Source organism: Quercus suber, unplaced genomic scaffold, assembly GCF_002906115.3.
Source record: "Quercus suber isolate HL8 unplaced genomic scaffold, Cork oak 2.0 scaffold_89, whole genome shotgun sequence".
In the NCBI taxonomy this organism is placed as follows: domain Eukaryota; kingdom Viridiplantae; phylum Streptophyta; class Magnoliopsida; order Fagales; family Fagaceae; genus Quercus; species Quercus suber.
Window position 1 is genome coordinate 1,290,958 of NW_027069554.1, and position 17,667 is coordinate 1,308,624.

General features: G+C 32.5%; 2 protein-coding genes across 3 annotated transcripts; both read right to left on the bottom strand.

The window, feature by feature from the left end:
- Positions 1 to 1,281: 1,281 nt before the first annotated feature.
- Positions 1,282 to 5,179, bottom strand: LOC112017996 (protein BOBBER 1). Its single transcript, XM_024050502.2, has 6 exons — positions 4,609 to 5,179; positions 2,964 to 3,136; positions 2,796 to 2,844; positions 2,189 to 2,355; positions 1,630 to 1,713; positions 1,282 to 1,540 (listed from the first exon to the last, which is right to left on the bottom strand). The coding sequence occupies exons 1-6, from the start codon at positions 5,048 to 5,050 to the stop codon at positions 1,502 to 1,504; spliced, it is 954 nt and encodes a 317-aa protein (XP_023906270.1). The 5' UTR covers positions 5,051 to 5,179; the 3' UTR covers positions 1,282 to 1,501.
- Positions 5,180 to 8,939: 3,760 nt separating this feature from the next.
- Positions 8,940 to 16,536, bottom strand: LOC112017985 (wax ester synthase/diacylglycerol acyltransferase 5). Of its 2 annotated transcripts, none has more exons than XM_065774288.1 (7): positions 16,023 to 16,536; positions 12,781 to 13,344; positions 11,950 to 12,016; positions 10,927 to 11,039; positions 10,416 to 10,625; positions 9,973 to 10,110; positions 8,940 to 9,503 (listed from the first exon to the last, which is right to left on the bottom strand). In XM_065774288.1, exons 1-7 carry the CDS (start codon positions 16,224 to 16,226, stop codon positions 9,354 to 9,356), a joined length of 1,446 nt encoding a protein of 481 aa, XP_065630360.1. In that variant the 5' UTR covers positions 16,227 to 16,536; the 3' UTR covers positions 8,940 to 9,353. The 2 variants fall into 2 exon arrangements, with proteins under 2 accessions (XP_065630360.1, XP_023906255.1); XM_024050487.2 differs by having other exon boundaries at positions 10,927 to 11,036; positions 16,023 to 16,535.
- Between the last annotated feature and the right edge of the window lie 1,131 nt (positions 16,537 to 17,667).

Here is a 17,667-nt window from a genome sequence, read left to right on the forward strand (position 1 = left end):
TCCACAATATTAATTTCACGGATTTGGGATATTTATTTTACCATTTCCTAACAAAAATAATGTTATAACTTGTTTGAATGATTGACATCAGGGAAGTGTGGGCCTTAGATCATTCGCGTCCGCAACTTTTATCATATTTTATTTTATTATCTCAAAAAATTACTTTATCAATTATATCACACTATTTTACAATACAACTAACATCCTAACTTTTATTTTCTTATTCTATTAATTAAAATGCTACAGTAATTTTTTGAAATTAAAATATATTATAATTTTTACAATTGTGCTACAGTATTATCTTACATTTAGAATGACACTGTAGCATAATTGCAAAAAAATTTGCAATTATCAAATTTTATAAGTCCGATTGCTAGGCTCTTTTTATGCCTTGGTGCTAAATTTCCTCTACATTTCACATTTACAATTGCCACTGAGAATGCTCTTAGGAGGCTCAAAATTCAATGCCATCTTTTCTGCAAATGATTCCAGGAAACTAAAAACTTGGGCTTGATTGGTGTGAAGAGTAAAAGAAGATATAAGTTTTCAAAAGAGATTTTCACACAAATATACATTTAGATTAAACTATACTATAATTTTTATATTACAAAAAGAAAAGAAAAAACACTTAGCCTTAATTTTGTTTTGATGGAAAATGTTCTACCACAAACTTATTGGAAATCACAGTGACGACACTATTAGCCAAGGAATTGGTTTGCATCTCTGCGCGTGACCCAATTCTAACATGAAGATCCCCATTTCAGGACGAGAAACACGAAGCATCCATGGAAGACTCTGGATTAATTTCACATATTTGGGATATTTATTTTACCATTTCCTAACAAAAATAACGTTATGGCTTGTTTGAATGATTGACATCAGGTATGAATGGGCCTTAGGAGGCTCAAAATTCAATAGCATCTTTTTTGCTAACAATTCCGAGAAACTAAAAACTTGAGTTTAATTTTGTCACAATAGTCATTTCATGTAAGGGGCAAAGAATAAGAACCAAGATTTAAGCATTTAAGAGAGAGCTTCACACACATATAAACTTAAATTATGCTAAAGTAGAATTTTTATCATGTAAAAAAAAAAAAAAAAAACTTGGGCTTGAATTTGTTTTGATGGAAAATGTTTTGCCACAAAAATATTGGAAAGCACAGTGATGACACTATTAGCCAAGGAATTGGTTTGCAGCTCTGCGCGTGACCCAATTCCAACATGAAGATCCCTGACTGTAGTTCAGGCCAAGAAACACGAAATATCCATAGAAGACTCAGGAAAAAAAAACCCACCACAAACACTACAATTTTACTATTTTTCACCTTGTAAAATATCATCTGAATCCATAGTTTAGCCAACGGGTCATATGAACAGAGTGAACCATTCTAACCCTCAGGAACCAGAGGATTAAAGGGGGAGAAAAAGTTCCAACAATATTAAAATGAGAAAGCCAGGTTGATTTATAGCTGCCAACAAGGATCAACAGAATCCGTCCCATTTAGGCTAACTTTGCCCTCGAAAAATCCATCTCCGGATGCTGTGGGAAATCAAAGATTAATTATCAGGAGATTTTACCAATTACTTTCATGATGGGGGAATTTAACAATCAAAAGCTCAAGTATTTACCTCAGCCATGAATTTCTTCAGAATCTCCTGTTTCTGCAACTCATCACTACTTGGGAGCCCCATGGTCTTCTGCCTCTGATCAAACTGTACATTAAATGCAAGAAACTCAAGTCATTAACCAATTATTCATAGCAAAACACAAAGACATGAACCAGAACATTTGCTGATGAAGGACAAAAAATAGAGATAAAGAATATCAAAGCAAGATCTAATGCAGCAACAGAACAAAGGCTCTATCTTACATGCTAGCTAGATTCTGAGAACATAGAGAGAGAGAGAGAGAGAGAGAGCGAGCAGAAGACCTAGACAGAAACTTGGGGGAAAAAACCTTAGATCTTCACTGTGAACAAGAGAGACTAGAGCTACATTTATGAACACGGCCCTAAAAAATAATCCAGAACTTCAATATGAAAAAACCATGGGGATATTACTGCAAGCAACTAAGGCTAGATTAGAACATGGAGTCTGAGTTCACACATGATCACACATGGAGAGGATGGGCACGATGGTAAATTGACAAGTAAAGTGTAAAGCATAAAATACAGCATCAATGATTTACCATCATCTTTTCAACAGTCTGCCTTGTTTCTGGATCCAGGTCTGATAGTTTGCTGGACTCAGGTTCGACCTTCTGAGTATCAATTTCAGGATCACCTTTCACAATAGATTTCCACCACTCCATTTTGTCATGCTTGGTTAAAAGAATAGAGATGGCACTCTGATCCTCTGCAAAATTGCAAATTTATTGGTACATACATAATGAGCAACTCAGAAACTTTATCGATGGATCTTGACAAAAAAAAAAAAAACAGCCAGAACATCACACACACAAACTGTGTACAGACACTCATAAATGCACACATGCAAACAATTTACACATAATTGATAATTTTTTTTATTGGTAAGTTACACATGCACCGAGTTGGTCTTGAACCCGCAGACTCAACCTCCACCTAGCTCTTACAAGGGAATGAAGTGCCAATTGAGCTAGATCACATTGGAAAATTGATATAAGTAATGTACACACATACTTTGCGTGAACTAGTCAGAAATTTCCTCTAATTTTTTGCATCCATGCATTTAACCAGATTCTAATTGTTTTTGAGTATAAAAAAATCAAATGTAAAATTCCATCAGCTCATGCTGGTATTCATATTATAACATACCTATGCTCCAATAACAATCATCAGGCTTGACAGGCCGAAAAAGCTCCCCCTAAAAGTAGTTTAAGTACATGAGCCAAGGCAAAAAAAAAGTCCAATATTAGGAATAAAGAGACAGTATGTTGTACACAAGTTTTAACACCTAAAAAACAAGCCTACAAGCAGACTTACATCAATTATTGGAGGTTGGCCCTTGAGTCCAACTTTGAGATGGTTCTTTTTTATCTCGCATACAACAAACCTTGATTTAGTTCCAGTTGGCACTGGGACATTTAAAGTGACCTCTTCAAGGGTCTGTGTCCAGGAGTAGTTCTCCAAATCAAGGCCATTGCCTACGTTTGGAACTGCACAGCCATAGGAAACCAAAAAAGGTTAAATGAACATATAGACATTTATTATGATTAAAAGATACAACAAATGTAGAAGAGATCACTCATTATAGATAGTCTGGAGTTTGGCATGAAAGCCACCACGATTTAAACAACCAATTTAACAGTTTTATATATTATATGTTTGGTAACCAATAAATCTCAAAGTTCTCCCTTTTTTAAAGCGCTCTGTGTGTGTGTGTGTGTGGGGGGGGGGGGGGGGGAGTGACCTGAAGATGACAGGGTACAGACTCAACATAGAAATATTAAAGGATTTATGCAATTTGGTCTTACAGCATAAGTTGTGCTTATCTTGGAAGGGATATATAATCTAATATCAAGGTCAAAATTTCAACAGATACATCATAATTACAATCACTTGGAAAGAATTCCAAAATTGAAACAGTTCAGCCAAACTCCACACATTAGAAACAGTTATCATAATTTAGATTCCTATAACCTACATCTTCAAACAGCTACAAAACAAATCATAACACAACACCCCTCTTCAGTCTTCACATAATAGCTTCAAAGATTAACTCTCTTTTTTCCTTGCTCGCAAATTTCTCACAGGTCACAACCAAGCAAACCACAAAATAAGTAGGGCAAAATGTAGGTACAATTACTTAGGTATAGTACATAAGGTTCTCCATTTAAATAAACACATAATTGTATTGAACAATGAAACACAAACAGTGTTAAATTCAATGCTGCTATGTGTACTTATATTTGACCCAAATAAGTACATCACCAAAACGGACACAATACAAAATCTCAAAAAACAAAGACAAAAGAAATGAACTTTCTACACTTTCTCTTCTTCTTTAAGTTCCTTAACAACCATACATACCAGAACACAACATTCCATCAATAAAACCATCATCATTAAGGAACCCCAAAGCGCAAATCAATGAAATCAAAGGCACCCAGAAGCAAAAGGCACCTCCAAGCACAAGGTCCCTACATTGTGTGAGGAAGCAATATCTAAGTGGTTGCAATAAAATATACAAAGATATATTTTGAAAAGCACACACATCCGCATCCCAATCATTATCAAAATTGTCCTTCACACTAAAAATGACATCTTTTTGTAACTCTTTCATGGAAATGAAAGAAACAGTCTACAATGTAAACAATAGGAACACAATCAAACGCCATACTATATTTACAACAAACACAATTCTCAAATTCCTATCTTCTAAAAACATCCAAACAAATCACATACTCTAATAAACAGAGTTAAAGAACAAATTTTCCAAACAACCAAACAAATCAGATACATTTTACACACAAACATTCAGAAAAAAAAAATCAGAGAACAAATTGAAATTCATTACTCTTTCTCACATACACACAAAAATCATCAATCAAACAAAATACAACAATAATAACTAGGGCAAAAATGAGAGATAGAGAAAGAGAGAGATTATGAATGAACCATTGAGTACCTCTCTTAGAGTCACTCTTACTCTTCTCCTCAGTCTTCTCCGCCACCTTAGAACTAGGATCCTCCTTCGCAACCACCTTAGGCTCCTCCTTCACAACCGCCTTCTTCTTCTTCTTCTTCTTCTCTTCCTCCGCCGCCGCCGCCGCCGCCGCCGCAGCAGCAGCAGAAGCAGCAGCCACCTCCGCAGCCTTCCTCTTCTTCCTCTTCTCCTTCGCGGCCTTCACCGCCGCGGCGATCTCCTTCTCCGCCGTATCTCTCTCGAGAAAATCGCTCTCTTCGCCGAGAAAGTCCAAGACTTTCTCCACAAAACCTAGCGGACTCGACGGGTCGAGGCTAGCACTAAACGACACCGTCTTCTTCTTCGTCGTCGTCGTCGACGATGTCGAAGAAGTCGAAGGCTTAGTCTCTTTTTGCTCTTCTTCGAAATCGGAGATTATTGCCATTGGTCACAGAGAAAATGAGTGAGCTGGAAGTGAGTCAACTCGGTGTTTGCAATCGGCAAGGTTTTTGAGTTTGATTCGACAGAGGGGTTTTAGATTTTGAGTCTCGGACTTTAGGAAGACTCAGGTAAATACATGTCGTTTCGAAATCTTTAGAGAAAGTTCCAGAAACTTTATTTTGCTGAAAACCCCCCTCATACTTTTGAAATTTCAATTTCTTACTACTCTTACTTCGTTAATGCAAGTTAACTTGGATAATTTCATTGAGATTATTTATTTATGGACAAAATTTAATTATAAAATTGGTTACAATTTAAAACTATAATTTTATTTAATATTTTTTTATTTCAGGTAAATTTTAACAAATCTACTATTAGATTACATTTTCTTATTATATTTTTCATGTTTGCAAAATTTTTAGAAAATTAAAAATCAATAGTTATGTCATCAATGAATTGTTTAAACTGTAAGTTTTTAGAGTTTAAAATTATGCATAAAATATAAGTTTATAGATCATATAGTAAGTAATATCCAATTAACACAAAATTTGACATGTGTATTAAGAGCGCAAAGAACATGCAATTCAACGGCCAAATTTTCAAAATATATAGTAATGTTTATTTTATTGGGTAAAGTTTGCTACAACCAATTTTGTAGCTAAACTTTATCTTTTATTTATAGGTAACTTTTGATAAACAGCATTCCATTTCATTAACAAGCGAACAAATAAATAGAATCTACAAGCAACATGTCTCTCTCCCAAGCTTCCCACATAGCATAAGGGAGGTAGTTTTATAAAATTAAAAAAAAAAATGAAAAAGTAAGAGAGTAATTATTATGAGAAATGTTACATCTACAACATTTTCACAGGAAATTCGCAAACTGCTAATGATTCTAATTTAAATCCACTACTAATTTTTTTTTTTTTTTTACTAAAGGCAGTCAATAACAACCTATTATTTTAAAATTTGTTATGGAAGTGTTAGCATTTCTTAATTATTATACTTGGAAACAAGGGAATGGGGAGACACAATTTTAACATTACATTCTTTTTTAACCCAACAAAAACAACAATTAGCAAAATAAGTCTTGAGTTCCACATTATTCGATAGCAAAAAGTCTTTGCATTCTAGTGACAAATCTGGAAATCACCACTTAGTACATCAAAGCAAAGTTTAGCATTTCCTTCAATCACAATATCTTGGAATTTTTTTTTCAATAGCAAGTTTGATAGCCTGTACAATGATCTCTAATGAGCTAACAATTTTGGCAAGATTCACCTCATGAACATTATGGTGAAGGACCTCATTTGTTAAATCCCGTATGGATTTTTAAGGTGTAGGCTATTTTAAGTGTGGTGTGGTCATTTGGATAGGGTTGCCTAGTATGTGGTGTCAAGGTTTGGGGATTTAGGACAAAGTTTATAATATCTTTAGGGCTACTGATTTGAAGGGTATCAGTTCTAAGATTCCAATTACAGCCAAACCTGCGGAGTTGTGGGCGCTAAGGGACGGCTTCAGATTGTACATCTCCCTAAAACTTCCTGCTGTGATCTTTGAACTTGACACGAAGCTTATTATAGATCTATTACAGAAGGAGGAAGGCAACCTGAATTGTATAGGTGCCTTAATTAGTGATTGTAAGACTGGATTGAGGGATATTCCAATGTTTCAAATTCAGCATTGTTACCGTCAGGCAAATAAGTGTGCTGATGCCCTTATTAGATGGGGAGCTCTGCTCTCCCAAGATTTTGTGGTTTTATTAGAACCCTTGTGAATATGTCCTTGTTACTTAGTTTAGACTTTGCTGGGGTGTCCTAAGAGCGTTTTGTTCCTCTTTGTAATTTTGTTCCTTAGTTTTTAATGCTAGTTCCATTTCTACCCAAAAAAATAAATTGTAGCCAAACCATATAGCTCTAGCTATTTTGCAGTGGAAGAACAAATGTGAGACTGTTTCTGTGCTCTACTTGCAAAGAACACAATTAGTGTTAGCAATACCCACTATTATGCGGTGCAGATTTTCCTCTGTAGACAACATATTAGCTCTGATTCTCTATAAGAGCATTTTTAACATTAGATAGGACCCTTTTTACTGACAGGGTTTATAATCACTTTAGCTTTGTTGAATTTTTTTATTCCCGTATTATGCCGATTCAACACATTACTTGTGCTCAAAGGCTGATCTTGACACATTCTGCAGGCTGATTTGACAAAAAAGCAACCCTTATGTACCTTAATCCACATTAACTTATATTGCCTTGGCCTAATGGGGATTTGGATTCTTCTGATTGCTTCAATGGATTAAACATCAAATAGCTCCTCTAGTCTATTCTCACACCAGGATTGTTAATTGGGTCAGTTAATGTGTTCCTAAAGGCACATATTAACCATCTATTTTGAGAAAGTTTTTATGAAGAATTAAAAAAGTTGTCAAAATAATTAATTACTTTTATATTTTTTCATAAAAAGTTTTTTAAAATGGTTTACTAAAATATGCCCTAAGAGTATATGTTAGTAAATCTCTTTTATTGTGAACATTTTGATGACAATAATTAAATTGTTGATTATTTACATAGTTTCATAACTTTTATATAGAGTACCAAATCTCTTATAATTTCACATAGTAGGATTTTTGTGTTTAGACAAGATGTAGTCATAACTTATGTGAATTTTGTTATTTTTAGTTAATTGTAACTTAGTAAGGGCGTGAATTGAACAATTTAAAATTTAACGGTTTAAATTAAAACTTCTAAAATTTATAGTTTAATTTGAAATCACCCCAAATTATGTAGTAATTATGTAATTTACACAAGTCTTTAATAAAAAGTATCTATTTTACGTAACTATTTTTTTTTTCCACCACGTGTTAGTCATGCAAAAGAGTCTTGGTGTTATAGACTTAGAGTTACAACACTTGAAAAAAAAAAAAAAAAAAATCAAGAAATCCAAACTATACTTCATAAAAAGGTATGATGTATATTTCATTAAGAGCTGGTAAGAAATCATAATATCATGAAGAATGACACAAGAAATTGATGTGGAACACCATCGAGCCTCTTAGCTCGAGTTGAAGTTGTACCTTTGATCATTCTTTTTGGGAAGAGTTAGCTTCAAATCTTTAAGGGCACATCCCTTACTTCTTGTAATTAAAAAAACAAAACCGTTGAAGATAGCTATAATCCCTAATAACTTTAGGTTGAGTTTTTTTTTTTTTTTTTTTTTTTTTTTTTTTTAAATATAAAATTATTATGGGAATATTAATTTCTATAAATTAAAAAAGTTGTACCCCATAAAACGGTGAATGTAGAATGCACCAAATGTATAGGAATGCTAACTGTCATGTAATGCATTTTCCCTCCCATCACTAAAATTGTGAGCACTAGAATAAGGGAGGATCTCCCTATATATATATATATATATATATATATTTTTTTTTTTTTTGGTAAACAAAAAATAGGGGTTCACTAGGTTACGCTAGAGTTAGAGCCCTTGGGCCAACTCGTGTGAATGTCCACCAACAGATTCTTGCTAGCAGCGAAAATTGAACTTAGGTGAGTTAGACGAAGTGCCCGAACCTTACCAACTGAGTCAAGCCCCGTTGGCGGATCTCCCTATATAACGCCTATGATTTGCTCATTGGCACCAATTCAGCAACTAACAATGATTTAGCCATCCTTGCTCAACTCAACATATAAACCGAACTCCTCCAACCATGGCTGAAATGAGTGAAATACATACACAAAATACAGTGTTACCCCATTGGTGAAACTGACTTAAGCATGGGAGAAACTTGGGCCGACATTACACCAGTGTCACCTTACCTTTTGATCCATTACTTTGAGTGTGCAGGCATCATATCAAAGACAGTCCAAGATCTAGGCTCAAACAAAATCTACACTAAAACCCAAAATATTTGACGAGACAGGACAAAATTACAAAAACTCCACCTCCAAATGCTTGAACCAGTAGAGCAAAATTTATTACTGTGCATTTTTATGATGGTGACTGGTATAATAGTGCTACTAGACAATTGGCTTGTAACATTTGTATCGTCAAACAAATGGCTTTCAAAATTTAAACAGTTGCCGTATGAAACGAATTCTTGTAAAAACTAGTTGAGAGAAAAAGAAAAAAGAAAAAAGAAAAAAAATACTAAAACTAAATGGTCCTAGGCTTGTTTGATATCAATTTTGGATTCTTCTTCTTCTTTTCTTTAAAAGCAAGTCAATTAGAATGCCAGTAAATGTTACTGAAACTTCAAATTTCTTTTTTTGATAGAACATATTTTCTATAAACTGATCCTCCTCTTAGACCTTTTTTAATATAGCATCATGGATGAGTTTCAGTGATTCCTCTAGATCGTCACAGAGCTGGTAAGGATCAGGAATCACATTTGGGTCAACTGCTAGAGCAATGGTCATCTTGTTTACATAACTTTGATAATGGATTGTCAGTGCCTGCAAAAGAAACCAAAAAAACAAAGAACAAAGCACCATAAGCTGAAAGGAACATGGTTTCGTGTCACAGAATTTGCTATAAGTTAAACAGCATCATAAAAGTCCAAATGCACTTAACTCATTAACCTTTGATATTGCAATTTCCATCAGATTACATTAGGCTCCATAGTTCCATTCAGCCAGCTCAAAGAATGTTACAAGAAAATGGGGTTGTCATATTTTTACACATTCAGGTTCAACTTGAAGAAACAGGAGTAAAATGAAATAAAATATCATGATATCCATGAGTTGTTAACTGCTAGCATGGTGGTGAAAAATGAAGACATTAGAACTCTAGCACCAAGTCTAGTTCATGTGCGAAACATGCATACCAAACACATTCTTTTGTTAAAACTATGAGGAGTCAATTTATATGAATTATGAAAGCATTGGAGACAAGAGGTTCTAATTTAGTCATTGGATTACTTACATGTGGATGCCCATAAACACTAGGGGCAATGTAAGCTAATGGATGGCCATAAAAGCTAATTTCTTCTAGTGGACCAACCATGCTGGAAAAGGCCATTGTAGTGTTGGAGAGAACTTTGTGTGTTAAAGCAGCAGCAACCTGTTATCCATGTAAAACACCATTCAGCAGCTTGTTATTCTTCCTCTAATGATAACCATCTTCTGTAGTGCCTCACTTTAGATCCACAACTATGTTTAAATATAACAGAACTGATTGAGAACTTTCTTTAATGAGAGAATATTTTTGCATATGATTCATGAGTAATAATTTGAGGCACGATATGAGTTTGGGTTATATTCTTTGGTTAATTTTTCCATAGTGGTTAGAGAATAGATCCCAATGCCAACCGTGACCTTAGATTCATTATTGTCTGATCGAGAAGGTTTAAAAAGTTATGTCTGTACCTTAACTCCAAATGTTCTGAGTACTAACACACCACCTGAGAATGTGCATATAGATTCAAGTGAACGCTTTTTTCTATCAATGGTGGCTTTAGCTTTCCGAACATAATCCAATGGGTCATCTTGTAAAGCAATGGTGAATGGGAGGAGGATATATCCAATCAAATTACCCCACCTGGTCTTGGATCCCTTTTCCATCATATTAGCCAGAGCCTGTTTCATGGACAACATTAGAAAAGAGGATGATCTAGATGAGGGGCAGGCAAACCATTTTAGTATCTGATGGATCACATTAAAATGGGTGAAACATTAATGTGGATTCCAAGGATTGTCAAGCTGATTATCTTAACACCAATTACATACCAACACTAAAATCAATTTTACCAACTTGTATACATGAGATAATTGACATAGTTAAGCTTCATGGATGAGTAATTTTAGAATTCACATTTTTCATAGCATTGGTGCATATTGCAATGTGATATTCTTCAAAGAATAACAAGAGATAAATTACCTGGATTCCTACAGTTGGTCTTAGATTGACAAGAATTGTTGCCCTAAGGCGGATACTTTTTGGAAGATTACTTTTCCTCTGCTTTTCTCCTTCATCTATCTCTGCCTCACCTGCTGAGTTAACTTTATTAGACCACTGTTGGAGTATATCAGGTAGAGATACTGTGTTTGGTTTTTGATAGTATAATACTTGTCTATGGATCAACCAAGCCACATTATACTGATAATTCATAAATTACTAGGACAACATCCCAAAGATCATGCTAATCATGTCCAGTAACATAGCATCTGATTTATGATTATTTTTTAGTAAGTCCAAAACTTCAACGCTGAAGCACATAACAAATTCATGTTAATTATAATTATGAGAAGGCCTAAAAACTATCAGTATGGATCTCAGAGAGGTTTAGGGAAAGGATTGAGTTTTCATTAAAGTACTTTAAAAAGAAATAGTTTCTTATCTTCATCATCTTTGCAATTCCTGTAAATTTCGTCTCACTAAACTTTTTTAGATCCAAAAGAAGTTATCTGTAGTATGATGGAATGTGTTGAAATCTATAAACTTTGTTTTTCCTAGACTTTGCATCTTTGAGTTATCACAGCTATTGCATTCAAGAGAAAGGACAGATAAAGTGAGTAACTAATGTAGAAAGCTATTGTTTTAAGTGCAATGCCTTGCCTATTATTATACTTTTAGGCATATTGACTAAAAGAACTGAAAAAAACTGCAATGGCCCAAGTTGTAAGTTTTCTATCAGATAGCAGTGTTACTGCCTCTGGGAATTGCTCCAATAAAAAAATACTATGCCAGCACTCTCAACACGATATTGCTGCTAAAATTGGTATCCGTTGCTTTAAGTTTACAAATTAAAGGAGGTCAATGCTAAACATGATATAAATACTTACATACTTGTTAAAGACTGAAGTTTAGCCCAAATAATGCCATCAAAATAAGGAAAATAAAGTGATAAACTTGTATCGCAGTATGATCACAGGTAAATGAGAAAGCAATTGGTAGGCTCACCATATCTCCGGTTTACATACTGCGAAAGACCAGCTTGAGTTATTCCCAAAACGACATCGTTGACAGTCTACTGAATATGACCAGAGTAAAAAAACAAAAAAAGCCATTAAGAAATGCAAAAGAAAATATAGAAACATATGTACACTTGTATGTTCCTTGAAGCAGACCTTATGACAGAATGACTTTCTAAAGGCCATTAGATTTGATTTGGAAGAAAATAATGTCAACTTATTACTAAGTGGATAACGTTAGCTAATTAAACCCCTACTAGCCAAGAGTCTTGTAGCTCAACTGGTTAGTATCTCCTAGTGTTTCTAATAGAGACATTCATGGTTTAATTCCTCCCCTCTGTTGTAACTAATTGAATTATCCACACAAAAAAACTTCCACAACAATTAGCAGTCCATCATTTAAATGTGCCTATTATTGTTTTTCAGTTATTGCTGGAACACTTGCTGCCAATGCAGCCATGCAGATTATGAAGTGGCCACCACATGGCAATAGGCAACATTACATTTATGATGGAGTTCCAAATAATTGAATGGATCTTAAAGAACTGGGAACCAGAATTTGATGGGTCATGGGCGTCATTATTCATTAAAGATGGTAACGAGTTCACCAAAAATTTTAAATGTTCATCATCTCATTGAAGCCCACTTATGATATGACAAGAATTTGCAAGATCAATCTAGAGTAGTGTCAAATTGGAATATGGCACAAACAAAGTAAAAAGACATGCAATTGTTTCCCACATAAAAAAGTTATTATTGTATCTAAAAAAAACTAATTCAAGCTAATAAGCAAGTAAACAGGATTTATTAATCATCATACCATGTTCAATGCATTTTTCACAAGCTTTATGTCGTCCAAGCTGATTGTCCGATGCACAAACTTTTTGATATTGTGCTCAACCCCTGGTGCACCTTTGATAGGAGTTTTTGTGTCTTTCATAAACATAACTGTTACCCCAAACAGCAACACATCCACTAGAGTGTTCCAAATCAACCTTAATACTGACCAAAATGCTAACAAGAACCACCAAAACCCGCCTGAATTAGTTGAATCTGCTCGTTTATTTTCTGGAACACTAGGTAATGCTTCTGGGTCCAATGTTTTTCGCGTACAGGCTAAGAGAAGAGATATTAGAGATGCACCATCACCCATTGAATGGTGGATCCTAAAAACCCCAACAGCCTCAGCATCTGAGGTTTTAATGTTGAGAAGGTGGAGTTCCCATAATGGTTTTGAGAGGTCCATAGGTTTTGTAGTAAGGTCTGATATGTAGTCTTCAGCAAACTGGTCTGCAAAATCTATGTTAGGATCCAAATCTGGAACTATGACATGGTCCTCTAAATCTACTATAGTCTTTGTCCATCTTTGTCCATCATCAGCAACCTTTTGTATCATAGATAACAAGAAAGAAAATGTTAACAATTAAACACAATTAACAATAATTATATAGATGAAAATACCACATTTGAACGAATTTAGTAAAAAATAATCTGAGCACACTGTCTTCTTTAACTATAATCGTCAAAAATTAATCTCCAACTATGTATGAATAGGAGCATCATTCTCTCCAATCGTTTCTTAGTAATCTGTGATGAAATATAATAGCCCAAATTTGAATTATCACCTTCAAAAATTTATCATAATTTTTAAATGGGACATATTGGGTTTATCAAAATTTATCATAATGCAATCGTGACATATTGGTTTTAGGCATGCTTCAAGCCTTCAATATTAAATGGGAAATAATATCTCTAATCATCATATTTATTTAGGACAAAGTTTAGTTACAAAATTGGTTGTAGCTTAAGGCTACAAACTCACTCAATAAAATAAATATTACAACATATTTTGAAAATCTAACCATTAAATTGCATATTCTTTATGCTCTTAATACATATGTCAAATTTTGTGCCAATCGGATATTATTTACTATATAATCGATAAGCTTATAATTTTATATATAATTTCAAATTACAAAAACTTGTAATTTAAAAAAATTTATTGATAACAAAGCTATTGATATTCAATTTTTTTTTTGACATTTTGCAAACATGGAGGATATAAAAAGAAGATGTAATCTAATGATGAATTTGTCAAAATTCACATCCAATAAAAAGATATTAAGTGAGTTTGTAGTCTTAAGTTATAACCAATTTTGTAACTAAATTTTATCCATTTATTTATATGTAAAACCAAAAGTAAAAAATATGTTACTTTTGGTTCGCCTCATAGTCTGAGGTCTCATAATTTTACTTGTTATTAATTGAATTTATATTTAATTCTTTATTTTAACTCTCCATTAGAATCTTGGTATATTCTATGTTATTGGTTCTCATTTGGGTTTACTATTGATGTCATTTTTTTTTATCTATCATTAATAATTTGTCACCTAAACTTTATTGTAGGGAAATATTATACTGTGATTTAATTCTAAACAAATACCCTTTGATTGAATTTTGTGCCAATCCCAAAAAAAAATAAAAATTTGTAACAAAAAAAAATAAAAAAGTCAACCTTAAAAAATTCACTTTTGAGTTTTTACACTTAGAGCATTTGCATTAGTTCCGACAAAAATTCTTAACTAGTTTAGCATAAGAATTTACTTTTCTGTCTTATATACTCACTTTTCAAAACACTCCACATCAAAATTATCTATTTTACACTATGTATGCGTTTGACATTTGCTTAAAAAAAACAAGTTTTTTTTTTTACTATTTAGTTTAGTTTTGCTACTATTTATGAGTTCCATTGCACTTTTTGGTATTATTTATGGATTCCACTGTACTATTTCAGCTAATTTTTAACTTTATCTGTAGTTCAATAAAAAAAGTTTTTAGTTTTAGCTAAATAAGTTGTTCTCAAACAGACACGTACATTTCATTAAAACATCAAATTATCTTGATTTTTATAATTTTTCTTTTTCTTCACACATAACATCACCATAGAAAGAATAAAAAAACTAAATGTAAAATAAAAAATATTCATGTAAATTTACACAATTATCAAAATAATAATATATTTTTATACAATTTTGCATTATCGGTGTATTTTGTACTTTGGTTGACTAAAATTTAGAATTGGAAAGCCAGCCATTATCAACATGTAAAGAAAGAGGTATGTACATTGTACTTTACAATTAGAATCAATAAATCTATATATTAAAGATTTGGTGGCAACGTGATGCCAACCTTGCGATGGGAATGTCCATTTATTAGTAGAAACTAGAAAGGGAAAGGTAATTGAATATGCCACGTTGCCTCTAGACTAAGAGAAATTATAGAGTTATCTTGTGGACAAGTGATGTAGTCCATCATTTCACTAAAAAACTACTACTTGTTTAAAATTGTTAATTTTCTAACTAATAATTTTCTAACTAACCATTTTAAATAGGTGAAATTTTTTTTAGTAAAATAGTAGATCACATCACTTGTCCATCGCGCATGGATGATATAATTTCTTCTAAACTAGCTACTACCTTAGCTTCATTTTTTGTCTTTCTTTTTTCTTATTCTTTTCACCCAAAAAAAAAAAAACTTTTCTTCTACAATGTTGAATGTTGCGAATCAAGTAGTGTAGCATCATTTAATGTGGATTGGATTGTGAAAATTTCGGTGGTGATAGATAATTTGGCAACAAAAACATCTAAGGTCAACCTCAAATGTGCCAAAACATAGAGTGTAGTAGATATCGATTTTTTTTTTTTTTTTAAGTTTTATTTATGTATAATTTTTGTCTAAGTTTTAATTTTTAAGACCCAGGTAACCAATAAAAATAAACTCTTAGCAACAAGTGGTCTCAAAAGTATTTGATCAAAAATTTAATAATAAAAAATTCAATGAATGCAAGTAAACTATGAGGTTGAAACTTCGAAGTTTGAACAACCCGAAAAAGAAAAGAAACAAAGAACCACCTCCATCATAAAGAAAGAAAACAAGATAGAAAAAAGCACCACTTAGAACAAAAAGAAAGAAGAAGAAGAAGATAATAATAACAAGACTAATAGCAAGAAAGCAAAAGAAACCTCAACAAATGAAGCAGAAGAATAGGATAGTTTCTCTTACCAGCTTGCTAGAGAATCTTGGATGCTTAAGCAAAGTCTGTTCTAAACCAGATTTAATAACGTCAGGTTTGAACTTTGTGTTGCACCCCAAGATGGCGATGATATAACAGTTGAAGCTTGGTGAATGAAACAATCGAGCTGCTGGACTTAGTGGCTGCTCTTCCTCTTCCCTTGATACCTTCCCATTATTATCACTCTCACCCATCTTGAATTCTTCTTTGTGGGTTCTTTTTTTATTTCTTTGAGATTGATGAACAGGCTCCAAAAATATGTGCTTCCTAGGAAAGAGATGGGCTTTAATCTTGCCTCAAAAATGGAAAAAGAAAAGAGATAGGCTTCAATCAATGCCCAATATACTCACTTCTTTTGAATTCTTGAATTTTGGCTATTGTGAGCTTGTTTAAATGGGATCTTAGATCTAAAGTTGGTTTAAGGATTTCTTTCCTCTTGGGATGAGTGTCTCAAAATTTTGGAAATGTTTGGTTTTGACTTTATAAAGAACAGGATTACAAAAAATGCCCCTGGATACAGTTTTGACTTTCAAATTTGGATGCCCCTAACTAATAACCTAACTACTTAATTGGACGCGCGGTTTCAGGTCTCTTTATTATTAAAAGGCGTGTAACTATTGTAAATACGAAGTATTTAAAATGGAGTATAATTTTATTATAAAAATATAAATTATTTATCAAATTATTTAAAAAAATAGCATATAATACATGTATTAATACATATGTACAGATACATTTAAAATTAAATATAATTTTTATCATAAAAATATAAATAATTAGTTAATTTATTTTTTTAAAAAGTAAACATAATTAGTTATATATTAAAATTCTTACATAAATTTAATAAGGCCATTTTTTTTCCTAATTTTTAATAAGATAGAATGTGTGAGATTTTTGTTGTGCAGTGATTTTTATTGAGTATATGTGATTAATTTTATTTATTTATTTTAATTTTATAGTTCATTAATATTAGATTTTTAGTGTTTTACATTCATTAACTCACTTGGCATAAAGATTAAAAAATTAAGTGGACACATGACACAAATTTAAGTGGATAATTATGATATGATTCCAATAAATTTAGACACATGACATAAAATTAGATTCTAATTTTAAATTCTAATTGTACTTTCTCTAAGTTTTGCGTGTGTGTGTATATATATATATATATAGATTACTGCATGTTATTTTTGTTTGAAGGGTGGGGGGAGGTGGGGGAGAATATTATTAGGTGAAAAGTATATTTTAATTTGCATTCCAATCTATATATCTCTTTTTTTTTTTTTTGAGGGTCCTATATATCCATTCTTCTTACAATGACTTGTATAGAAAGATAAATAAATACATTTTACACCCTAATATTTATTTAACTTACTATATAAGAACAGTAACTATTTAAAATAAAAAACTGTTTTTCTTACTTTTGAGATACAATATTACTAATTAAATTTTTGTATTTAGATTTGTTAAGATCTCTTTAAAATTGAGAATAGCCAATCAACTTAATTTTCTTATTCTTCTAAAAAAATACTTATTTTTCTTATGACATAATCAATCTGAAATTGGATTTTTTTTTTTAATTTTAATTTATTAAAAATGTTATTGTAACGTCACTTGATCATATAATTTACTGTG